General features: G+C 44.9%; 3 protein-coding genes across 3 annotated transcripts in view; 1 reads left to right on the plus strand and 2 right to left on the minus strand.

Annotated features, from left to right (window-relative positions):
• Window positions 1-12,578: 12,578 nt before the first annotated feature.
• Window positions 12,579-19,502, minus strand: ARPC5 (actin related protein 2/3 complex subunit 5). The gene is made up of 4 exons (XM_034779672.1): window positions 19,257-19,502; window positions 17,412-17,484; window positions 14,954-15,130; window positions 12,579-13,879 (listed from the first exon to the last, which is right to left on the minus strand). Exons 1-4 carry the CDS (start codon window positions 19,397-19,399, stop codon window positions 13,817-13,819), a joined length of 456 nt encoding a protein of 151 aa, XP_034635563.1. The 5' UTR covers window positions 19,400-19,502; the 3' UTR covers window positions 12,579-13,816.
• Window positions 19,503-19,746: 244 nt separating this feature from the next.
• The window catches only part of RGL1 (ral guanine nucleotide dissociation stimulator like 1), a 150,392-nt gene continuing 144,878 nt past the window's right edge, over window positions 19,747-25,260 (plus strand). Inside the window, exon 1 of the mRNA XM_034779671.1 lies at window positions 19,747-19,761. The gene's annotated coding sequence lies outside the window, so the exon portion shown is untranslated. The remainder of the gene's footprint in view (window positions 19,762-25,260) is intronic.
• Window positions 22,411-23,536, minus strand: APOBEC4 (apolipoprotein B mRNA editing enzyme catalytic polypeptide like 4). The gene has a single exon (XM_034780070.1). It carries the CDS (start codon window positions 23,497-23,499, stop codon window positions 22,411-22,413), a length of 1,089 nt encoding a protein of 362 aa, XP_034635961.1. The 5' UTR covers window positions 23,500-23,536.

Genomic DNA, 25,260 nt, shown 5'->3' on the forward strand with positions numbered 1-25,260 from the left:
CTCTAAATGCATGGCAGACTGTTATTTCCTGGAGCATTTCACACTGGATTACAGATCCCAAAAGGCACTGCACTGGTACTTGGGAGCCCTCTGTTCTACTCCTGGCGCTGTCACTGACTTGCTCTGTGACACTGGCCAAGTCACTTCACCTCTCTGTTCTGTCCCTCAGCTTTTCCTTCCAGTCTTTGTCCATCCTGTCTATGGAGGCGGTAAGCTCTGCTAGTGCTTGGGGCTCTGATCTCAGTTGGAGCCTCTTGGTGCTACTGTAATATAAATAACTTTTCCAAATGGGGAGCGTTACTACAAACATAGATGTTTGATTGCAATTAGGGTGACCAGCTGTCCCGATTTTATAGGGACAGTCCCGATTTTTGGGTCTTTTTCTTATATAGGCTCCTATTATCCCCCACCCCCTGTCCCGATTTTTCACATTTGTTATCTGGTCACCCTAATTGCAATGGACCAGGAGCTTTATCCATGTGAATGGTAACTTTTCTTATGCAACAACAACTGAAAGAAAGGTGAGAGCATCTGAAAGGTACAGACACACTACGATGCACACAGCAACCTTCATTCTAGTCTATCTATTTTTCCTCTATTAAAACAAAAAGTAAGCAACCAACAAACCCCAGCTGGTCTGAGTTTATCTCAGCGTCTAGTGCCAGAGCTGGTATCACTTCCTCTTGGCACCTACTGAACGTGATTTATATGGTATAATCTTTTTTGTTCTACTTCATGGTAAATTTTCAAGGAGACCAAGCAATTCAGTACGGTAGCATTTTGCCCCTCTCAGAATACAGGACAAACATTGAGCTTCAAAGCACCCTGGTGAGAAAGCTAAGGCTATATAGGGCCTACTGAAATGCAGCCACTTCTGGGGATAGAATGAGGCAGCTGCTTTAAGTGTACACAGCAGCAATACACAATAGCTGATTATTATTAACTCTCAGACTGGTAAAAGGGGAGGGATGTAGAGCAATGGAAACTGAAACCTTCTGCCAAGTGCTCTGTGTGCAGTGAGTTTTATTTACTCTAGATGATCATAGAATCATAGAAGTGTAGAACTGGAAGGGACCTTGAGAGGTCTTTTAGTCCAATTCCCTGCACTCATGGCAAGACTACATAATAACTAGACTGTTCCTAACGTGCAGGTGTTTGTCTAACTTGATGCAAATGGTGGCCATTACTGGAGCAGAGAACAAGGAGGGGAGAAGCATGGTGACTGCTTTGCTGCATGATGGGGGATTCAAAGTCCATGTCTCTCTGGGGGATCTCTCCTTTCCCGTCGCCCTTCAGCTGCAAGCGGTCAGAGCAGAGACTGTGCTGCTGGATTCCTGGGATGCCTTCAGGATGGACAGAGCAGTGAAAGGTGCACACAGCTGCTTCATTGTTACAGCCACCAACTTTCACCACGCAGACCCTTTTTGAAGGTTGGCGCCAAGGTCCAAAGGCTGGGTATTAAGGACAGACTGGATTGGCCTGATTCAGAATCTTCACCAATCTCAGCCCAGCCCTTGATCTGCAACAAAAGCTTTCAATGTCTAGACTGATTTGGAGAAGTGATTTTGTGCCCCTGCCCTTCCTCCACAGGCCGAATTCTGCAGTGACTCACCCAGGACTACCCCATCAAAGCCAATGAGATCTCACATGATGTAGGGCAGTGTAGAATTTAGTCCTATCCATTCAGCTGAGGATTGTAGGGCCCAGCAGGGAGGCAGCCGTGCCTCACCTGTAGTTAGTAAAGTTGTGAGGGGATTTGGGGGGATGAGTAGAACAGGGAAGGGGCAGGCGAGAAGGGTGTGCAGGAGCCTGCTGTGAGGGGATAGAAGGAGTGGGCTGGTGTGTTGTGGGGGGAGATCAGAATGGAAATCTGTGGGGTAGCATTTCCTAGCGGATCCCTGTGATGGGGTGGCATGGTTGCCTTGGTCATGAACATGAGAGGGTAATGCAGGGTGTATATTTTGCACGTTAATCCCCTTCTCTGTGTAAGGGCCCTGTCAAATGCCAGGCTCTCTGGCTAAAACCTCTTCCAGGTAACCCTGATTCTATAAAACTAACACCCCCTTCTGTAATAACGTGAGGAGCTTAAGAGGAGAGTCCAAGAACAATGCAAGTACTCTGGGAACAGGTGACTCAGTGGGACTGGGGGCAAGGCCTTCCAGCTGTGCAGCAATGCATGGTTCTTTAGGAGCTCAGTTATTATTGACAAGATGTGCTGACTAATATCTCACAAAGCACCCTTTGTACCAAAGCACTCGGCAAACTCCATACCACCTTCACCCCCAAACCTACTCCACTACCTTTACTACAATCCTGAATAAGCTCCCTGTTTTACTTTCCTTGACTTCTGCCAGCCAAACTGACTCGTAGAATTGATGCTATCCAGCACTGCTGAAATATAGCCACCTCTTAGGTGGGAAGAAAACCAATCAGAGCAAAGTGCAGGGAGAAGGGAGAATTTTGCCTGGAACACCCAGACTAATAACTATTCTTAACAAGAACAATTGACTTTTCAGTGTCTACGCAGAGCAGACAGGACATCAGTTTCTAAGGTTGCATCTGAAACATACATACACAGTAAATGGCACGAAACACAATTTATCTACTACAGAAGCAGGAAGGGCTGAATCAGGAAGGGCCAGGCCTTTCACAATTTCATCTGGTAGCTTTAGGGAAGCCAGGCGTTTCAAGCCTGACACTATTACATGGGCTCCTCCAGTTTCCAGAGGAGATGGCTTTAAAGTAAAGGAGACCAGTGAGAATCTAGCTATTGAACAGGGAAAATGCAGCCATGCCAAATGAGCTATGTGAACAGCTAAGAGTGAGAGGAGCATTTTGTTGTGAACATCTCTTGTTCCTGTAGCATGTTTCAGTAATTATCATCACAGTTGCCTGACACACACAGGACCCGCACGCTTCAATTCTGGCAGAAAAAAATCCCACTTCACACTTGGCCGATGCTAGTCACATTGCTTAATGTGTCTCTGGCCAATACACAGGTACCACAGTGATGGGTGTGGGATAAGAACCTGCATAGAAGGCTTGATTCTATTTTTGAAGTGATTTATAGGGAAAAGGAACTTCCTCTCACAGCCAAAATCTTCCCTTCCTCACGGGACTGGCAGCACTTCTTGCTCCCTGTAGCGGGGTGGCTGCCCCACTCCTGCCTGGAGGGGCTTGAAATAGCCCTGGAGGAGGGCTGCAGCTCTAAAAGCTGGGCTGATTGGAGAAGCAGCTGCAGCTGGGCCATGCCCCAATCAGGCCCCAGCTGGCTTATATAAGAGGCTGGGAGCCAGGCCCTTGCTAGTCTCTCTCTACACACAGAGAGAGAAGGGCCTGGCTGCAAGGAAGTAGAGTAGAGTAGAGTATCTGGGTGGAGCAGTGCTGGGGAAAGGCTGAGGAGCTGGCGAGCTCCAGCCTGGAAAGTCCCAGGTTGTGGTTAGTGTTAGGCCAGGAGGTACTAGGGGTTGCAGAGGGCAGCCCAGAGAGAGGCCAAGGCAGCAGGCCCAAACCCAACCTTGCCTATGATGAGTAGGCTGATACTGCAGTCTGCCCCCGGGAGTGGGGCTAGATGGTGACTGGCAGTAGCCTGACACTGAGGCAAGGTGGGTTAGTGAGTGGGGGTTCCCCTGGGAGGGGAGACCTAGCATGTGGGTACTGCCAGGGTGCAGCACCCCAAGCAAGGAGCACCAAGGTCCTGGGAAGGACATGGGGCCCAGAAGTAGAGAGCAAGGCAGATTACCGGCCTGCAGAGGGTGCTCCAGAGCCTGGGTTGAGCTAATTCCCTGAGAGACCAGCAGGAGGTGCCGCAGGGGTGAGTCCGCTCGTGTTACACTCCCCATTTGCACTGAGGTCACACAAACTCTTAGAATGAGTTAGAGTTTCTTAACGGGCAGGTTTTCCCTCTTCTCACCGTGAGATTCAGCTTTGGGACTAGCTGGCAGAACTGCGCAAGCAACCTGGAAGCCCACACAAGGTGTCCATGGGGTGGCATGCCAGCCAGACACATGGACGCCAAAGCCATCAAAGACTACATGACCAAGATTGGGCTCCCCAAGACAGAGATCAGCATGCCCTTCTTCTTTGAAAACATCCTCTTTGCTTTCAAGCCAATTGCTGCTGGCCAGGATACCTATAAATTAGGTGAGTGATGAATCCTATGTGAGAGATTGTTGACCTATTGCCTGCCTCCACGGGTGAATTGTTTTTGGCATTAGCCCTTAGTATCAGGGAGTCACAGCTCCAAGGCTAAGGCCTTTCCCAGATTCCCTCCGGTATGTAGTGCTTCATCTGCAATGAAGTGGGGCAAATTCACCAGAATTCCATTTCCTCACTTCAGTGAGGGGTTGATTACAATGGGACGAAGCTGTGCCTGGCTGTTGTTGCTGTGCACAAGGGCAACGGGTTAAGCCTCAAACCGTGCCCTCTGCCTCTGTATAACGGATTACAGCAAAAAATGGCTTGTGATCTTAGGGTGGGCGTGGGATGTGCCTGAATCAGGATGTGTTATGGACTTTGGAGATTGCATCTCAGACACTCACCCACACCCCCAACTCACACACTGTGGCTGCAAGCAGTGAGGGTCCAGCTGTGCTGGCTCCTGTTCAGACACTGGCATGGGACAAGGCCTCTTTGGTTGCTCTGGAGTTTTCAAAGCAAAACGTGGGTGGTGACATTCTGCTCTCAGTAGCAGGTGCCTAGGCTGCCTGAGCACTCAGGGCCCAGCAGCGTGTCCAGCTCCTGGGATCTTCAGAGCCGCACTGCTGTGCTGTTCCGCTCTCCTGGCACTGCTGTTCTCCCTGTTGGTAAATGCCCAGCCCTGTCCAAGGTCCTTCAAGATTCTTCATCAGTTCTTGGACCTCATCTGGCCCTGAATCGAGAGAGAAACCTCCAGTTGGTGGAGGAGTTCGTCACGGGCTGTCACAAGTGATAGTAAAGTAGCTTTCAGCGTTCCGTGCTCGGCCATTGCAGAAGTGGGATGGGAAGCAGATAAGGGGCAGTTTCTACATACTAAGGCCAATGGGGGCAGGGTGGGAAGTGTGCCTGGCACAATCTGCAGTGTGTCTGATGCCATGCAATCCAGGTAGCACAAAGGCTCCCTGCTACAGGTGTGTCCCAGAAGCTAGTGCCACAAAGGTCAATAACAATCGGAGCTGCTCACAAGACACTTGATATGTCTCAAGGGAAGTGTAAAAAGGCATTGAGGCAACTTTCAGAAACCAAAACAATTTGGGCTTTCAGTTTTTTTATCCCTGCTCCCTCTTCTCGCCCTGTTTCCCCTCCCTCCCGCCTTTTGGCTTTTCTCAATCTCCTTGAAAAAGTGCATCTCACAGCCCACCTCTCCTATGCTGCCTACATCCAGTGAATCAGCTCCCACCCCAGCAGTTATAATTACCAGCCCTTTGTGCCTCCTCATTACTTCCTGTCTGTCACTTTCTCAATGTAACAGCTTTCATTGTAATTGCTGTGTTAGAGATGTTCCTGACAGGCACACGCCAGCCAGTTAAAATCTGCACCACCTGGGAGCGAAGATGAGCCCCAAAATCAAAATGTTCGTGTCCCCTGTTACGAAGTGTGCATCTTGTTCATGTTACAGTGAACTCAGTGCTTGTGAAAGGTGCTGTGTGGACAGCCTTGAGATCTGAAGCCTGGATTATCCATAGAATAGGTACAGCAGGGACAGTGGTAGTATTAGATTTCCACCATGACCACCTGCCAGGTAGGAAAAAGTGTTTCACTAGGAGGGTGGTGAAGCATTGGAATGGGTTACCTAGGGAGGTGGCGGAATCTCCATCCTTAGAGGTTTTTAAAGGCCCGGCTTGACAAAGCCCTGGCTGGGATGATTTAGTGGGGTTGGTCCTGCTTTGAGCAGGGGGTTGGACTAGATGACCTCCTGAGGTCTCTTCCAACCCTGTATCCATAATCCGTTCAGTCCTTGGTGGCTCTATCTCAGGGGTGCGCATCTGGCCCTTCAGAAGTTTTAATCAGGCCATCAAACTCCTGCTGGGGAGTGGGGTTGGGGGCTTGCATGGCTCCAACAGCTCCCATTGGCTGGCACCCGCGGCCAATGGGAGCTGCAAGGACGGTGCCTGCAGATGGGGCAGCGCGCAGAGCCGCCTTTCCACACCTTCACATAGGAGCTGGAAGGGGGACATGCCACTGCTTCCGGGAGCTGCTTGAGGTAAGCGCTGCCCAGAGCTTGCACCCCTGACCCTTCCTGTACCCCAACCCTTTGCCCCAGTCCTGATCCCTGTCCCGCCCTCCAAACACCGCTGTCCCAACCTGGAGCCTCCTTCTGGAGCCCTCACCCTCCAACCTCCTGCCCCAGCCCGGAGCCCCCTCCTGCACCCTGAATGGCTCCTTTCTAGCCCCACCCCAGAGTCTGCACCCCCAGCTGGAGCCCTCACTCCAACCCCCAATTTTATGAGCATTCATGGCCCACCATACAATTTCCACACCCAGATGTGGCCCTCAGGCCAAAAAGTTTGCCCACCTCAGCTCTATCTAAAAGGGGGTCAACTAGGATGATGGCTTTTGTTATCTGGACATGTGTTCACTAGGAACTGGATTGAGAGCCAGAAACTCATTTCAGATGTGCCCTCAAACAATCAATAGATTATAACAACTACTGATCTTGATTGTGTTTGGTTTAGTGATCTAGAGTGAGAGACTCCATATCCCCAAATCCCCTGAACTAGCCAGTACGTGCCAAATGGCATTAGATTGTAATCTTTTGGTGCAGGGACTACCTTTTAGTTCTGTATCTGCACAGAGCCTTGCACAATGGGGTCCTGCTCCACGACTGGGGCTCCAAGGGGCTACCACAATACAAATAATAAATAATGTGTTCAATTCATTTCCCTTTGTGCTTGTGCTGTCAATCTAATAAACAAGACGAGTATGCAGCCTGCAGGCCTCTAATCCCCACAAATATTCTGACTGGCTTAAAAAAAAAAAAAAAAAAAAAAAAAAAAACCAACCAAACAAAAAAACTGATTACACTCACCCTCCCCCATTTTGATTAGCTGGTTTGAGGGAAGGACTCAGCTACCCATAAAGCATGTGTTTGCTCCCTTTCCTTCAAAAGCAGTCTTGAAGCAGTAGAGCTCTGTCCTTTGCTGGAGGGGGGAAAAAAAGGAGCCTTATTAGGGTCCCATCCAATACTACTGGTGATCAGTCAGGCATTTCCTGATGCTATATGGGGCAATGCATAAATCCCAACTCCATTGCATAGAAAGCAAGAGTGCATTTGTCCACCCAAAGGTCACATAAAACAACTTGCCAGGCTCAAGCTAATACATTGCATGTTTGCCCTTATAGACTTTACAGGCTGCAATTCCATTGAGATGACAGAAATGCTAGGCCACATTGTAGAACTCAGAGGTTCTTATTTGCGCCCAGGATACACTTCAGTCATAGGATGAAGTTATGGCCATCCGCTCCCTGTGCTGTATTGGTCAGTGAACTGGCCTCTCAGCCTCAGCGATGGATCACCTTTCCCTGTGTTGCACGGCTGCACAGTTCAATGAAGATTTACAGAGACTATGAAAGATTCAGCTTCTCTGACTAGGACATTATTGATCTGTGTGGCTACCGTCTGGCCTCCACAGCTAATCAGGTGCTTTTTGCCCTTTCCCTCCTGCTAGCCATCCCCAGGGGTGACACAGCCATGGATGACATCAGTGTGGCACCATGCAATGCAATTGTGGTCTCCACCCAGAAGAATCCTCACTGCTGTATTGGGAAGAGCTGGTCCATGTCTGCAGCTCACCTGACAATTTGTGACTATGCAACCATCCTTTCCCAACGACTGCATCCAAAGGCATTCAGATACTCCCAGGTAAGGTTATCCTCATTCATGTCATTGTGTACTAAAAACAGGAGATGGCAGAGCCAAAGGAAGAAAAGAATAGCACCACTTCACCCATCCAGGGCTGTCTTCATCTAAGGACCAGCAAGCACTTTCTGAATGGGCCTTCTAACCAACACTGTGAGACCTATCTTATGTATGTCTATAGCCCCTTACCATAGTATTTGAGCATCTCACACGCTTCAGTGAAGTTACCTCACCGGAGTGAGGTGAGGATAGGGGGATGCTATTATCTCCACTGTACCCCTGGGGATCCCAGGCACAGAGAGATTGAGTGATTTGCCCAAGGTCACACAAGAAGTCTGCACTGGAGAAGGGGACATGAGCTCTAGTCTTTCAGGTCCCAACCTAGCAGCATAACCGCCTGTTCATGTCAGACAGGTGTGTGTTATCCCTAGTTCACTGCTGGGGAAATAGGAAGCACCGAACAGTTCAGTGACTTGCCTAAGAGCCACCAGCAATGCTGGGACTTCTACTCCGGGTTCGTTAGCCCCCGTGCTGCCCTCTAACTTGACAATACTCCTTCTACCAGAAAGTCTTTAAATCATGAGAGAAACGTGATCAGCGGGATTTCCTTGGAGGCATAGCACAGCGCTGGAGGGGAACAGAGCATGCCAGCAGTAAGATGTATTGCAGGGAAGAGTGTGCCAACATTGGGATGTAGTTACTGGGGAAAAGTACACTTGCTGGGATGCCCTGGCAAGTGATCTTGTTCTAGATCTGAAGATGGGGAGGGGCTGGCTGTACACAAAGCTGGTAAGTTGGTTACACTGTGTGATCCAGAGGGTGGAATTTTTTGGTTTATTGAATGATGACAAACCTTCCTGCCTGATGCCTGGGGTGCTGTTGAAGCTCCCTTCTCGTCTTTCCATTGTGAAAGGCTTATGGAAGGTCCTTTGTGGAGATGCATGAAGGGGCTGCTGCCTAGGCCCTTGGGAACATGTCTGAATTCTGGAGGAAGGGAAATCAGGCGACAAATTCTACTCTGACAATTGAGTTGTGCTCAGGCCTGCAGACATTTCAGTCGTGGGTCTCAGAAAACAAAGAGCACTTCAGACATGCCTTAGAATCCCCCTCAATACAGCATTTTCATTTCTGAAGTGCCAACTCAGTTTTTAAAATATCCTATTAACTTTAATTCCTTAGGCTTAGGACTTTTCACAAGAGCAGAGAATGATAAACCCACTCTCTTGGGTATCAGGTTGTTAATATTTTACATAACTAAATAACCCCGGCAATTTCAATTGAAAAGAATATTCTCTAATTCCAGTCATTAAAATGTTGCTTTGCATTGTTAACAGCTGCTGCCTTTCACCTTAGAGGTGGCTGCATTTCAGTGGTGCGCAAAGTGATCATTATATACATCGTGTCTTAATAAATCCTCGACCCTCATTTAGGGGTGAGAAAATTTTGTTGAAGTTAATCACTATAGAATTTCTCAAAGAAAATAAACCTTATTTCCTCTGTTGGATTCTGGCAGATTCTCTCTTCTCTGAATCAACTGGTTCTCTTATTTGTTTCAGGACACCAGGACTATATATATATATTTTTTTTAAACTTGAGATTATTTCTCCCCCCCCCCTTCTGATGACTGGAACTTCTGAGCCCTACATGTACAATATACAAATAATCATTACAACTCTACCCATTTAACTGTTTATCCCACACTCATACATCTATAAGCATCTTCTTTCATTTAACACATCACCTGCAGAAGACGCATAGATATTTATAGCATAATGTGTGTAACTTACATCACTGAGCTATCTCTCCGGTTTGAGCATTGGCCTGCTAAACCCAGGGTTGTGAGTTCAATCCTTGAGGGGGCAACTTAAGGATCTAGGGCAAAATCAGTACTTGGTCCTGCTAGTGAAGGCAGGGGGCTGGACTCTATGACCTTGCAAGGTCCCTTCCAGGTCTATGAGACAGGTATATCTCCATTTATGTAACTTACATGTTACCCTGCAACCAATCCGTGGCATCTAGATGTAGCTGTCCTTGCTGCCTTGGATATCTAGTGCCACCTGGAGGCAGCTGACCTATTCGGGCATCAGTTGATTTCAAAGATGTGTGTACGGTGTCTAGCTCAGCTCATAATTCGAAGACTAGGAGGACCAGTGTGATTATCTAGTCTGATCTCCTGTACAGCACAGGCCATAGAATGGGATTTTAGGACCCAAAATAAGTCCTAGAGCAGATCTTTTAGAAAAACATCCAATCTTGATTTTAAAATTGAGACAGAAAATTCACCACAACCCTTGGTAAGTTGTTCCAATGGTTAATTACTCTCACTGTTAAAAACGTACACCTTCATTCCAGTCTGAATGTGTCTAGCTTCAACTTCCATGCAGTGGATCGTGTTAGACCTGTCTTTGTTAGACTGAAGAGCCCATTACTAAATATTTGCTCCCCATGTAGATACTCAGACTGTAATCAAGTCACCGCTTAACCTTTTCTTTGTTAAGCTAAATAGATTCAGCTCTTTGAGTTTACCACTATAAAGCGTGTTTTCTAATCCTTTTTAATCATTCTTGTGGCTCTCTTTTGAACCCTCTCTAATTTATTAACATCCTTCTTGAGTTGTGGGCACTAGAACTGAACACAGCATTCCTGCAGTTGTCAAACCAGTGCCAAATACAGAAGTAAAATAACCTTTCTGCTCCTACTCAAGATTCTTCTATTTAGGCATCCCAGGATGCATTTGCTCTTTTGGCCACAGCATCACACTTGGAACTCATGTTCAGCTGATTAGCTACAAGGACCACACACACCCCTGCCCTCTTATTACTCAGTACAGCTGGAATTTTGTAGTCATCTTCTGCATGTCAGGACTGATGTTACCTTGTTGTGCTTTACATCATCTTTCTCAACCGCTCAAATACAAGCTGCATAATTTCAATACTGGGTTTTTCCTCTTTATTAACACCATGACCTAGGAAGAGCAGTGTTCTTTAAGTAATAAGCTTCCTTATGCAGCTCCTTACATGGACCTTAAAGACCGCTATAACTGAATAGGATTTATAGATTTCTATGACTCAAATGTACTGCAGTCATGCCTAAATAACTGCTCATTAAAATGAGCAAGAGACTGACAGTGCATGAACTAGTGGAAATGGGAATAATGTCTTTTGTCCAGACCTGCTTGGGATTGAAACAAGCCATAGATAAAATGTGTAGTACATCATTCTGGTAGGTTGTTTTTGTGTATGTTAAATAGGGCAGAGAACTGTTCCCCATAAGTAGTGAGAGGATTTAGTTAACACCTTTTCTTTGACACACGCTGAACTGGGAAAAGGAAAGACTTTAGAATGGCAGAGAGAAACTTGATTTTGCCATATTCAGACTTATATCTTAACATGGTGCAACCTTGAACTTGGCCTGGATTACCAAAACTTTCTGTTGTATTTGACTACCCAAAGTATTTTGTCCCTAGCCCTCTTGTTCGTGTTTTTTCTTTCTGTAATTTGTCAATACATCTTGGTTTTGTTTAAGACAACCTGAATTAGGTGGTGGATACTAGCAATGGGGCAAATCACTGCTGGGTGCCTCAGACTGACTTCAGAAAAAGCAGAATAAATGGGTAACTGCTTGGTGCAGGGTTGTGATCTCCCCTTCTCCAAACAGAGCAATGGAACTGGTAGGGAGGGAGCGAAGTTACATGAAGAGCTGTAATTAGCTGCAGAGATTACTGTTGAGCAAACACTGACAATCCTAACAAATTGGACTTATTTACTCAATGCAACTATAGCTTAGAAAGCTTTTTTGCTAGTGGAACAAATGTCATTATTCCTCATCCTTATGTGCACATTCATGACTTCTCTCCCCAACCTCCAATTAACTAAATGTGAACTTAGTACTGGTATGAAAACTGTAGATGCTAGATGTAAGTTTCAAAAGTGACTAGTAACTTTGGTTGTCTCACTTAAGGCATCTTTGAGCCTTGACTGTCAGAGTGCCTGCCTTTGAAGAATGAGGCCCCTTTAAAACTGTCAAGTTGGGCACCAAAAACTGGATGCACCCAAATCATTAGTCACTGAAATGGCTTAAGTCCTATTCAGAGAGCAACTACAGTCTATGCATCAGCACTTCAAAGTTGCAGTGTAACCTTGTACTGAGTGCAATCCACTGCTTGGTGATGGAGTGTTTCTTTGGGCATTAGGGCAGAATGAAAATATTCAAATAAATCCACTTAGACATGAAGCAGCCACAAAGTTTTCAGCACTTCAAAAAAATGAAAGCCCCCTCCCCCCAAAAAAAGCAGGAGCTAACAAGAATGAGACTTCAGGAGCTATTGTTTTTTCCCCTTTACTTTCTTACCTAATCCTTTTTCATAAGGAAAATAGGGTGGGGGGAATGAGTTTTAAAAGCTCTTCATAGTTCTTGCAGATATGTCAGTGTGCAAAAAAGGACCCAATGAAGTTGGAAAAGCCAGCAACATTTTTTTTTTGAATAGTGTTGGTGTCCACGTATCTTGATTTAGGTAGAGCAGTCAAGATTTCTACAGGAAGATCCAAGCCTACGATTACTTACACATGCAAAGTGCTGCTGCGGAAACAACCTTGGCAGGAAAAAGACTAGAGGTGAAGGGCAGAAGTTGGGCGACTATTTCTGCTTTTTTCCTTCCTCAATCCTTCTGTTAGTGTGTGAATTTCCCAGTCAGCGATAAAGCTATCAGAACAGTTACCACCAAGGAATTTGAAACATTAAGTAAATATTCAGTGACAGTTTATTTTCTGACCTTTATCATTTTACAAAAAAAGCAGGTATCAAAAACAGCAAAGATTTTCACGAGTTCCTCACCAGTTTTACGCAGCTGAACTGGTGTAAAATGTGAATGTAAGACACAGGCTGGCTTTGCTCCTGGTCATACACATTCAAGGTTATCCCTGGGCTGGGATGCACTGGGCCTTTGGAAATTTTGTATTTTAAAAAGCACCTGTCTTTTTTTGGGACTTGACTTGATTCACCCAAGTCACTTTGTACTGAAATAACATGGAATGTGTACCTGTTGGGATCAGAAATTAATCTCTTCTGGATCCCATGTACCTTAACACTGATCAAGGGACTTTGCAATGGACACAATAGGCACCAGTCTGCATTTCTCAGATTACCAAAAGGCAGCTACTACATTGTGTTAGCTACAATCACTTTTTATGCCCCCCTGCCCCAACATGCTGCAATGGGATTTAACTGTATAACAGCCCCTTCTACTTTTCCTCATCAGGATCTCAGGTCCAAAAAAGGAAAGCTTCACTAGGTTCAAGCCCAGGGGAAATGGACCTTCATCCTTAAATACGTCATACAATTGTGTTGTGATGCCTTAGACAATTCTACAACAGTGTGACTCTCCCATTGTGGACCCAAGACTTAAATGATCAAAGGAAACCAAGATAAACCATAAATGTGAGATAGGAAAAAAATACTCAACTCACTGGATGGATATTCTGGTTCTTTTCTGAGCCAGAGCTTATTCTTCTACTGTACTTGTGCTGTAGGGTTCAGAGTTTGACCAGGAGAAGCATAGTCCAGTTTCCATTAAGAGCTGCACCATCTTTTCAAACATACAGCTTACATTGAACACTACCTGGTTAGCTAAAGAATTAAGACACTGCCCTGAGTCCCTCAGTATCTGCTTGGAAAGTCAGGTCAAAATCTGGCATGATAATACATGAATGCAAATCATCTTACACAAAGACTTGTGTATATGTCACTGAAATGCTTTTGAGAGTACCAAATACTCCTATTAGAAATAAAATGGCACCTCTATTATTACCCAAACAGCAAAAGGAAATCAGATATGCATATTTTGTCATAGATATGAAAGAGGAAGCAAGAAGGCAAGCTGAGAGACAGATGCTACCCCCAGGGCAGCAGTGGCATTTGGTTGTTTTGGTCATTGTACCAGCATTTTGCACACCCACGGCAGGCAGTCACTGGCTGCTGAACTTAAACCGTTTTTCTGGCAGTCAAGACACGGACAATGGACCCTACACCTCCAGCAGCGAGAGCCTGAAAACAGAAGTAACAGTTAATACAAATAACAGACTTAAAGTAATACTCAATACAGTTAATACTCAATAACTGACTTAAAAGTGGCAATTCTTCAACAACAAAAATTCAAAACCAGACTCCAACAAGAAACTGCAGAACTGGAATTAATTTGCAAACTGGACACCATCAAATTAGGCCTAAATAAAGACTGGGAGTGGATGGGTCACTACAAAAACTAATTTCCTGCTGCTGCTACTCTCACCTTCTTGTCTATTGTTTGAAACAGGCCACCCTGTTTACATTGGCCTCATTACCACTACAAAAGTGATTTTCCTCCCTTGGTGAGAATAGGCCACTTTCCTCCCTATTCTACTGTGAGAATAGGCCACTTCCACTTTAACTGAGCTGTCTCATTAGCACTGACTCCCCACCTGCCTACTGTTTTTTTCCCCCTCCATGCATCTGATGAAGTGGGTTTTAACCCACAAAAACTTATGGCCAAATAAATTGGTTAGTCTCTAAGGTGTCACAAGTACTTCTCATTGTTTTAGTTAATACAAATTAACCGATAACAGAACCACAGAAAACTATTACTACTTGGACTTCAGTACGTTTCATCTGAACATCTCAGTGTTCTACAGACACTAAACGTCAGCATTCTGCAATAGAGAAGCATTACTACATTCATTTTATAGATGGGGAAATGGATTCAGGCATTAGATAACTTGCATAAGTCAGATTCACTGGGGTTCTATTCCCATCTAAATCCCCAACTTTGACTTTAGATTATATTGCCTCAGTGCAAAATGACAGTTTCTAGGAGATGTGCAATGGCTCATTTTCATTCTTACCTAATGCATGATCAAACTTCACCTCTAAAAGTCTGCATGCATCAATATGCTGTAGAAAGTGTGCATTAATTTCACATGGTTCCCTGGGGAACCTTGTCCTTCCCACCCCAACTGTTGCAATATGAACACAGGAATTTTAAGAGGAAGAAGGATGATTCTTATTGGACTCAAGACAGAGTCATGGATGTAAGGGTTTCTGCTAATGCAAATTATCAAGACAAATGCGACAGACTTAACACACCTTTTCATGCCACTGCAGTAACACAGCACTGCTGTTGTCAGAGGGGCTCTCAAACCCCTTGTAGATGTATTTCATTAACAGATCAACTCCATTCTTGTCCAGAGACTGTACTGCCTTTTCAATATCATTGGCTTTGAAAGAGATGAGGACTTTCAGGACAATGCTTTCTGCACGATCCTGTAAACAAGGGAAAAAGTCACAACCTGGAACTGAGCTGATCGATACGGACATGGTCTGCGGCCAAACGTTAATGATCTCTCAACTCTGGGAGGTAGAACTTTTCTATTCTTAACAATACAAAAATGTTCAGTTAAGGCAGCTCAAACACATACCAAGTTGTCAAGCGTACTGTGCACCTCTGCCCTATGACAGCATGACCTCAACTGACTTTGCTACACACATCTGTAATTCTAAATGAATTTCAATTTACAGCTAACATATGTAATTAATTTGAAATTAAGTTTTAGATAAGTTAAACAGGTAGCGCCCAGTTGGGCGAAGGAAGCTAGTCTCAAAAAAGAAACTAATTTTCTTCACTGGCTTTGTAACAAACTTGTTCTCTTCTAGGTTTCTATTTCTGCTCACCAAGCTTGGCTTTTGTTTGCAGGACTCCACCCATAGTACTGTATAAGAGCTGTACTGAACTTTCACTGTTAATGTTCATGCACAGGAAAGTTCAAAAGAAGTTGGAACTAATAGGACTAAGGGTTTGACTGGCTTTCCTCTCACCTCTTATTTTACATTTTGTCTAGATGGACAGCTCTGCTGTGGAATAAAAGTGATCTTAAAGGAGTCTGCTCTCAAATTTCAGAAGTATCCCTACTCAGCACTGTCTAAGCTTTGCTCAGCTAATACCTTAAGCTTTACTCTGCATTATCCTTCTCTTCCCTCATTGTCTACTGTATTATAACTACCGCTTTATTTCTGTGTACATAATGTTTTACAAAATCCTTGGAAAACATCTTTAAGGCCCGGTCAGCATTACCAGCATGAAAAAGTTCCTGGTAATATGATTGCTTAATCTACACAGGCCAACCCAAACATTTGAAGCCGCAGTTAAAAGAAGCTGAACTGTCACATCCATGCTGAAATATAACTGCTAGCACCAAATGTTTCAGGTAACTGTTTTTGAGAACTGACCTTGATGCCATTTCAGGATCAAGAATTTGCATAGCATGGTTAGGTCTTTTCATCACCCATTCTGTAAGCATCGTCCTCCGCCGCCCCACCCCCCAAAGTAATTTTCTTCCTCTGTTCACTCAATCACCACCTGAGAGGTAGCAATATAAAAAACCATAACTGTCAAAATGGATTACTTTTGTGCATAATCCCACTGAGCAAGTACTGTCTGCAGTTGCTTCCCGAAGGAATTATAGCCATTATCTTTCCCAGTGAGCAGACACATCCTGCAGCCATTTGATGTAGTGATACTTCTTGGATATGTAGCAGAAATAGTAAGCAGAAACAGTGATTTGGTGGGAGGTTATATCCTAAAATAAGAACGAGCTCACAAGACAGAGCTGCCGGATCTGCAGGTTTTCCCAAGGGTTTGGCGACACCAGTCATATTAAGTATTTTTCCAAGTGGAAAAAACACTTTGTACAATGGCACTACCTTGTACAGCAGATCTGCCCCATGTGTACTGAGTCATGTGTACTTCACTGTCAGCAGTTTTAATACTTTACTACCATTAGCACTGCAGAAGCAACTTAACTGTGGGACAGCAAGTTAAATTTGTTTGCCTTCTACATCAGAATTACAGTAGCCCCTATGCAACCCCATTGTCTTTATATTATACTATCAATGACACCAGTGCAACTGTAATGGAAGACACACTGTCACAGATGTAAAAGAGGGCAAAATTACCTGCAGAATCTCTTACTTGATGATGCCCTTGATACCAAGATAGTTAGGTGATTCTCAGAACCCCAAGTAAATTTGTAGGGCTGGCAGTTGGTGGAGAAAATCTTTACTGGGAAGTTTAGTCTACCGTTACAAACAAACATGGAATCCTACAGCTATATTCTTACAGAGTGAATGCTTAGAGTAGAACTCCACAGCTGTGTGGGTGGCTACAGTATGGTAGATTCCTATAGCTGATCTGTGGATCTTTCAGTCTGCTTTGGGCATCCATAACACTCAAAACTAGTTTTTGGAAGCCTTGTCCGACAGGCAAGTATGTGTGCACAGTATAGTCAAAGCTCTAACCAAAGTGGGAGTGCTTATATTTTCTAAGTTCTTATTGTTAGCTAGAATTATGGACTGGACACAGTAGCTAATCAGTGCCCACGGTTTTAGGGCCTTTTTCATAGGCCTATTTGGGCAGAGTGATTAAGCATTTCCCTGTTGCCAAACTATAGTCTCAAAGAGAGGGGAAGTGAGAAATCTATAGAGGGCAAGGAGAATTAGGAAAGCATCCACAGTATGGCATATAAATGTGAGATATTGACTACTTCACCTTTACTGTTTGGTTCTTGGTGTTGATTGGAGGATTCTTCAGGGCTGCCTGCAATGCAGCCATCATGTTCCCTGTGAACAATGGTTAAGGAAAGATGGGGAAACAAGGACCTAGAAAGCAGTAGAGCTAGTCACAATACAGTGGGGTTCACATGTAACTTGTTCATTACTAGGAATATCAGCGATGGAGTTACTGAGAGAACATCTTCCATACTGAACACTTCAGTGGGTGCAACATAAGACAGCAAATACTAGCCAATTGCTGAAAGCAATGGGACCAATACTAAGGTGGTACAGTTTTCAGTACTGGAGAGCACCAATCACAGAACAAGGATCCCAATAATAGAAAGAATGGGTCTCATTTGGAATTTCTAAATCTATCTCCAAACACCACACATAATGACAAAATATCATGCAACAAGCTATATAGCATGGCTGTTTGCACAATACAGAATGATGCGATTGCTGAAAAACTGTTAGTGGGAACATTTGTGCCACATAAATTGGAAAAATACCATCAGTCAGGACACCAGACTAAACATCGGCAGGAAAGGAAAGATCAAGCTGTCAGTCAATGCATCACACTGTAGTTGATTATGATTTGGGAGAGTTTTCTATTCAGATTCTTATATTGCATCAACCCCTGTGGTATCTAAAAACCTCCCCCACTAGTGCATTAAGTGACATGACTAATGTGTGCCACAGATAGAGTTCATTATAGAACAATGAGATTCCAAGGCTGCCTCCATCATTGTCATGAACCAGGAGGAGAACAAAACATGCTCTAGAGACACAGGTAATTCAGGCTTCCTGCTGACTGTACAGAAAAGGATGCTAAACGGCTCCCACTTGAATTTTCTTAAAGGGTTTCACAGTTTTGAGCACAGAAATTTGCCTTTCAGTTTTTTCCCCCCCACCTCCAGGAACTGCCAAAACTGAATCACAAAACCCATTAATCCTATGGGGTTCAGCCTCGCCTTGAAAGGGCACTACTGAAGCAAAATGCTTTAATATGTGGAAGTGAAAAGCAATTAGATTGTCACGGACTAGGTGCAATTATTCCCATAAAAGGAAAACCACACAGAGTGCACACTTCCTCCAACCCTGAAGCTTAAGAAGAGGGGTTTGAGGGCAGGGCTTTCTCTTTGCCCCTCCCTCCAGCTCTCGTGAGGTCAGACAAGACCACTTCCTCAAGTGCGTACGCGCCCGAGAACTGGAAATAAAAAAAAGCTGACTGATATTAACTTACATAAATAAAATGGTACCGGGCAACGGTCTCCATGAATAGCTGGGTGCTCAAGCCAGGAATTAGACAGAGACACGCTAGGAAGTTTTACATTGTTTGGAACATTTAATTGAAAATCTATTGTTGTTTAAGAACCCAACACACCTGGGTTTTAATCTGTGTTTCCTACTCCTGTACTTACACTCAAAGACAACAGTTATTTATTTCATTCTGTGGGGTTAGGTGACCTTACCCGACCTGAAGCCTGACCCTAGGGAGCCACAGATTTACAGGGTAGACTAGTTCGAGAGAGACAGGGCGGTGGTGAATCTGAGCAGGGGGACATGGAGGATCCTCCCCCCAACTTCCCCCTGGACAGCAACTTTCCAGGCCAGCAAAGCCCTGGCACGCTCAGTACAGGGTGACACAGGCGAGCCCCATTCCCCCGCCTGTATCCTGGGCATCCTACAAGCCTGGTAGGCTCAGTATAGGGCTGAGGACCCCTCCCCGCCCCGGGGCCCGACAGAGAGCAGGGCAGGGGGCCAGTCCCCTCCTCCCCTCGCGCCCCTGGCCTCAGCGCCAGGGGCCGGGACTCTTTCCCCGGCGTTGGCGGAAGGATATTGCCGCAGGCAGGAATCCACCTCGCCCTCGTCGGGCCCGGCCTGGCCGTCGCCTCCCTCCTCCTCATCCACGAATTTGTTCTCGTCATACTCATCTACATCTACGCGGCGAAAGCGCGCAGAGGACACCGTGTTCTTCGCCATCGCCCCGGAACCTGCCGGCGCCGCTCACCTCCGCAGGGCGGTGCCCGCCCCCTACTTCCCGCAGTGAGCAACACCGCGCATGCGCAGGGAGTAGAGTTCCTTCCGCCTCTTACTTCCTCCTTCGCGCAACAACCTACGTAAGAGCTATGCGCGCTTGCCGTTCTCGGGTGGGCGCATGCGCAACACAACTGCGAGCTTCTTTTTACGCATGCGTGTTTTAAATTCCGCACCCCCTCCTCCTCTACGCATGTGTTCTGAACAGACTTCCTCTTTCTCATGCGGCATCCGGCAGGCTTTGCGCGCAGGCGTAGAGAAGGCAACCCTCAAGTGGGCGGAGGAAGGCAGGGTCCGGGGAGGAGCAGGTGAGCTGTTGCGATTGGTCGGCAGGGGGTGGTCACGTGTTCTCCCGGGGTGAGGAGGGCCGTTACCATAGGAGCCGTCTCCTGCCACTAACGGGCGCTGTATGGGGGCGTCGTGGCTACTGGGGGTGAGCGGCGCTGTGCGATGCTCCCGATCCGGCCCCGCTGGGCTAGGCTGAGCCTCTGCATGCCGGGTGGGTGTGAGCCCCGGGTACGCCCCGCTGTACGGGGTACGGCTCATCTCCAGGAGCCCCGGTGTGCTCCCCCCCCCGTCTGTCCTCAGGGGCTACCGCAGGAAGGAGATCACTGCCCCCCCAAGGCCTGTGTCCCCTCCTGCAATGCTTCTCCTGCGCTTTCCAGTGGGGCGCCCCTGAGTGCTTCCTGATGCTGACTCATTCATTCACTCCACCTAGCTCCCCGGGAGAAGGACTAGCGCTCAGAGCCCCATTTTGTAGATGGAGAAACTGAGGCACAGAAGTGCTTAAACTTTCAGCAGTGCCCCTTGATTCTGGCTGCTGCAGTTTCTAGGTGGGCAGGTTTTCAATTTCACTTGTCTCCTTTTTGACCAGGCATGCTCAGCGTTGCCTGAAATCAGTCTCTTAAAAAATCGAGGTAACTACAAGAATTTGGGCTATGGTGAGTTACTCTTAGTCATATGATGAATCAGTGGCAGAGTTGAGGCCAAACCCCCAAAAACTTGACTCCCAGTTCTTGCTCATAACTCCAAACAGTAATCCCTTCCTTTATATTGATATAAACATTTTAATCAGTTGTCCTTAATATATATTGAAATCAGATTTGAGGTATAAATTATATTAGTATTGTATGTTAAATGGACATTGGTAAGTAGTTTGAGTTCAAAATCTGGGATTTACAAAAAAGGATTTTACAGAATCTAATATGAATCATAATGCTTTCCTAATATTCAAAAAATATATTATTTTAGGACATTACACTTAGTCCTGTGGTGCTGGGATCCCAACCTCAAAAGATTTGTGCTAATACATAACAAGGAGAAAGTGAAATTGACTTTAAACCAAAAGTGAAACTGACCAGCCAACTTTTACTGTGCAAGCTGAGTGAAATGGAGAAAGTAATACAGAAATAGTAAAAAGTACATTTAAAAACCTCTTTTAATAGTCTGACATAAACACAAACAGATAATCTTTTTAAATAAGATTTTTATCATGCATCCCCTTAAATAAATTTGTTCATTTTAAAAATAATTGTATATACATTAAGTTCACTTTAAAATTCCAGTCCAACTCCCACTAAAGTCAATGGAAAAACTCAATTGGGATTGAAGAGGGCCCCAGGGGATTGCATGTTATTGAGATTTCGAAGTAGGGAGTTCTCATACTATGACCCTAACCCTGCAACGATTCATGCAAGTGAGTTGTCCCCCCGAAGTGAAATCACTCAGCACCTTGCAAGATCAAGTGTCAGGGTGGGAAGTTTGCATCTCTTGGATACAGAATTTGTGTTGCTATGTTGTATGGACATGTGAGAGGTTAAGTGTTGTTTGAGCACCTACTGAGGAGTTATGTATGGTAAGGACTAACTCACAATTAGATTCTTAATGCCGTGGTCACAAAAATAAAAAGGGAGTTGGAGAATTGATTTTGCAGAATTAATTGGTATTTTTTTGGTTAAGGTTTCTGTAACAACACTCAAAGCCCCTTTTGCTAGAGATCACAAGTTACCAGCTTTGCTATAGAAAACTGCAACTAAAACACTTTAAATATTAATAACAAATATATTGTATTACAACAGTGAAAGCATTGATCTATAAATCAACTCACTCTTCATACTCTATATGCTATCAGCACCATCTTTTAAAACTTTATATGAAAGAAATCTCTTTGGTGTTCACTCAATTTCATTTTTATATCTTTATCTTTTTAAAATCTAATTTAAAAATCAGATTACATGAACTTCTGGCTGATGAGAGGTGGCAGCCTTGGAGGCTAAAGACTTTTGTATTCCCAGGACAGATAGTGGGAGTATAGTGTTCCCCCATATGTCCACCCTTACCTGAAGGAACCACTTTTAGGGATTCAGGCAGTGTTTGGTCTATATTGTCCCTTTCATCCTTGCCTTATGCTGAGGCTTCCAACAAGGATACTAGTTATGCTGACATCTAATATGATGTGGACACCTCTCCAGTAAAAATCGGATTGAGACTGTCAACTTTATTTATTGTAAGTCACTAAAAGTCATTGGCAGCAGGGGCGGCTCCAGGCACCAGTGCACCAAGCACGTGCCTGGGGCGGCAAGCCGCAGAGGGCAGCCTGCCGGTCGCTGTGAGGGCGGCAGTCAGGCTGCTTTCAGCAGCATGCCTGTGGGAGGTCCGTCATACCTGTGGTTTCGGTGGCTGGTACGCCGAAGGCGCAGGACCGGCGGACCTCCCGCAGGCATGCCGCCGAATCCGCGTTACCAGCGGACCGCCCTCAGGCGCGCCCCCGAAAGCCTCCTGACTGCCGTGCTTGGGACAGCAAAATATATAGAGCTGCCCCTGATTGGCAGGTACTGAATTTTCATCATTACTGGCCTAGATTGGATTTAAACAAGGTAAAAGTTTCCATATCCTCAACATCACAGTTCTCTGAGCCATCTAGTCCCTCTGTGTCTTAACTTTCATAAGAAATGGATTTACTTTTTTTTTTGCCCTTTGGGATCTGTGGTCTTGCTACTTAAAAGTCGTTCAGTGATTTCTACCACCTGAACAGGTCTTCCATGAGAAAAGGTTTGGGAATGATTGGTATCATTAAATAATTCCTTAGGCATCTTTAAATGCCTTACAATATTTTTAGGTTTGGGATATAAATGTTGCCCCCCAAAAGGCAGAAACTTGCTTGTGAAAGGCACCAAATGGCTGTGACTCATCAGTGGTGGCAATCTGCCATTCATCATTTGTGAAGGTTGCTGAGAGGGTGTGTTAGCAAAATAGTATTGCTGCAAATTCTGCTGAGGTTTTAGATTTTCATATGTTGCCTGAGGAGATGCTTTCATTAAATAAGATTTAATTCCTGTTATGTTGTTAATTTTATGTGAATTTTGTTGGTCAGCTAATGCTCTTGCAGGTAAAATTGGATGATAAAGGGTTGCTTCTGGCATACCGCTCACAAAATTGCAAAGGAGGGAATGCCAGACCCCACCACATAATGGGTTCAAAGTCACATGAGGCCACAAACTGGCAAGGCTTCGTAAAGCTTCACAGTTCCATATGGACACAGGGAAATCATCCTCAGTGTGATAAAGCTGAGAGAAATAAATACAGAGGGTAATGTCTGGGTACTTTGTCAAGAAGTTGTAGATCTTGCTTATGCAGCAGTGCTCAGCTTCATTACAAGGAGAGTAGTTTGAATAAAGAATTATGTACCCGATGCTGTCGTAGTCATATGTAACTGCATCCAGATAGCCGCCCATCTCAAATAACATGGACTCTGGGTGGATGTTATACTTAATGCAGTTGGTTGCATGGCCCTTTTGGACTAATGTCCCAGAGAAGCTCCTCAGTTCATAGAATATAAGGTGTTTGTTTTGAGGACTCATTAGCCCATATGGGAATCCAAAGGCCTTATGAAATCCCATATAAGGGACTCTTGCTTCTTCACCTGTCCGTATATGATAGGGGCATTTGGCACAGCTTTTGCTCAGTGTCAGCCAATAATAGGGCTTTACTACCGTTCCTTGATTTGCCAGATATTCCTGGAACAAAGTTTCCCTTTCTGGGTTCATATTGTATTGGGAAATCTCCCCATTCATATTTCTGTAACTGACAATCCTGAAAGAAGAAAAAAGAAACTTGTAATTTATCCCTCCCATTTCCTTTGCTCTTACACTGCAAACATTATAATGCATATTTGCCTCTAAAGAATATGCTAGTGCACAAGTACAGACAAGAAAGCTATGTGGATTGCAGCTTCAAGTGAAGAGAGAGCAAGTTTGGCAATACAGGTTTCAAGATTGTCCTTGTTTTTGCAACCCTGCCTTCTGTGTTTAAAATAAATTAATCTGAAAATGTCTCTTCCTGCTACTACCTCCCCTCCCACAAAAGTACAAAGTAAGCATTGCATACTTTTCAGAAATTGGATCACTAGATTTGCTATGTACAATCTGAGCACAATCAAATAGTTAAAAAAAGGTATAAATTACCATCAATACATCTCCAGACCAGGATAGTAGTCAATGCGTATGTAGTCCACTTCACAGGCTTTCCTGAGTCCAGTTGTTGATTCCCATTTTAGTCTAATAAATATTACAAACTTCAGGGGGTGGGCGTTAAGATCATTTATTCAATTGAGAAAAAATGGTTGGTTTTTTTGTCTCCCGTAGACCAACTTGTAGTTTTGTTGTATAACTTTACTGAGGCGTGGCAACCCTACTAGTCATGGTGAAGACTCTAAAGGCAACCTCATTTTGATGTTTGCAATAGCCAGATGCTAGGATACGCAGACACAAACAAGACTTTTTCTTGATCACTGTAATTTCATCAGGGCAAGGACTCTGTATCCGTCTTCTACACTGATGAGCACATTGGTGCTTAAGCAGTAAATAGTACTCATAATAAAAAAGAGTAGTTCTGAGGAAGAAAAAATCCTCAGAGTTTGGATAAACACCTGTTGAGGGGTTTATCTGCACCTGTCTAGACCTCCTGCAGTTTGCCAATACTAGCAAATAGAAAAAAAGGTGAAGCATTTGGAGAAACGTGTGTGTTACTGTTGCCTTCCATGAGCAGCGAGACTGGCCACAAGATGGCATCATAGCACACAAGTGGTGTTCAGCATTTTATACTCACTGGCCATAAGAATGGTTTGAACTTTATTCTGTGGTGTTTGCAGTGTCGCTGTAGCCATGTCAACTTTATTCTGCATATGCAGTGTAGTTGCAGCCATGTTGGTCCCAGGATGTTAGCGATACAAGGTGACTGAATTAATCTTTTATTAGTCCAATAAAAATATAACCTCACCCACCTTGTGACTTTATTATGACATCTAACAAGGTGCTGCCAAAGAGACCTTAAGTCTGACCTCTTTCCCCTAAAACTTCGTGTAGCTCTGATACAACAACAAATCTTCCAGCCTCCCAGATTAGTGCTGCAGTATCCTAACTGAGGAGCTGGGAGCCCCAGGAAAACCCGTCAAGGACTCTGGGTTTAATTGGGACTCTGTGCATGTGACCTGAGTGCATATGTGCATCTGCCCTCTCCTTCCCTGCCAGCTCTGTCCTTGTGAGCCTGCAGGGGCTTAAATTGACAAGGATCCTGCACTGTAGTGTTTCAGGCTGAGCATTCTCATCAATTTAAATCCCCTGCCAAGTAAGAAGAACAGAGCCGACAGGGGAGCGGAATCTAAATGAATCAGTGAATACAGCAGAGCTCTGCTTCACAGTTGTCACATACACTATTCTCATAGTAGAGGATTGTGGGTCAAAAGAGGAAGGGTGGCAAAAAAAATCAAAAAACCCTCAAGCAAAATGAAACAAAACTGACCACTCAGC

This window comes from Trachemys scripta, chromosome 8 (genome assembly GCF_013100865.1).
Source record: "Trachemys scripta elegans isolate TJP31775 chromosome 8, CAS_Tse_1.0, whole genome shotgun sequence".
NCBI lineage: Eukaryota > Metazoa > Chordata > Testudines > Emydidae > Trachemys > Trachemys scripta.

Excerpts from the sequence above, each read along its gene's own strand:
- ARPC5 (XM_034779672.1), bottom strand. The coding sequence starts at position 19,399 with ATGGCGAAGAACACGGTGTCCTCTGCGCGCTTTCGCCGCGTAGATGTA. Across the intron at positions 17,485-19,256 it reads GTGGATTCCTGCCTGCGGCA|AGGGAACATGATGGCTGCAT; the intron begins ATATCCTTCCGC and ends ACCATTGTTCAC. Across the intron at positions 13,880-14,953 it reads TACTGCAGTGGCATGAAAAG|GCTCTCGCTGCTGGAGGTGT; the intron begins GTGTGTTAAGTC and ends TTCTGTTTTCAG.
- APOBEC4 (XM_034780070.1), bottom strand. The coding sequence starts at position 23,499 with ATGAACCCAGAAAGGGAAACTTTGTTCCAGGAATATCTGGCAAATCAA.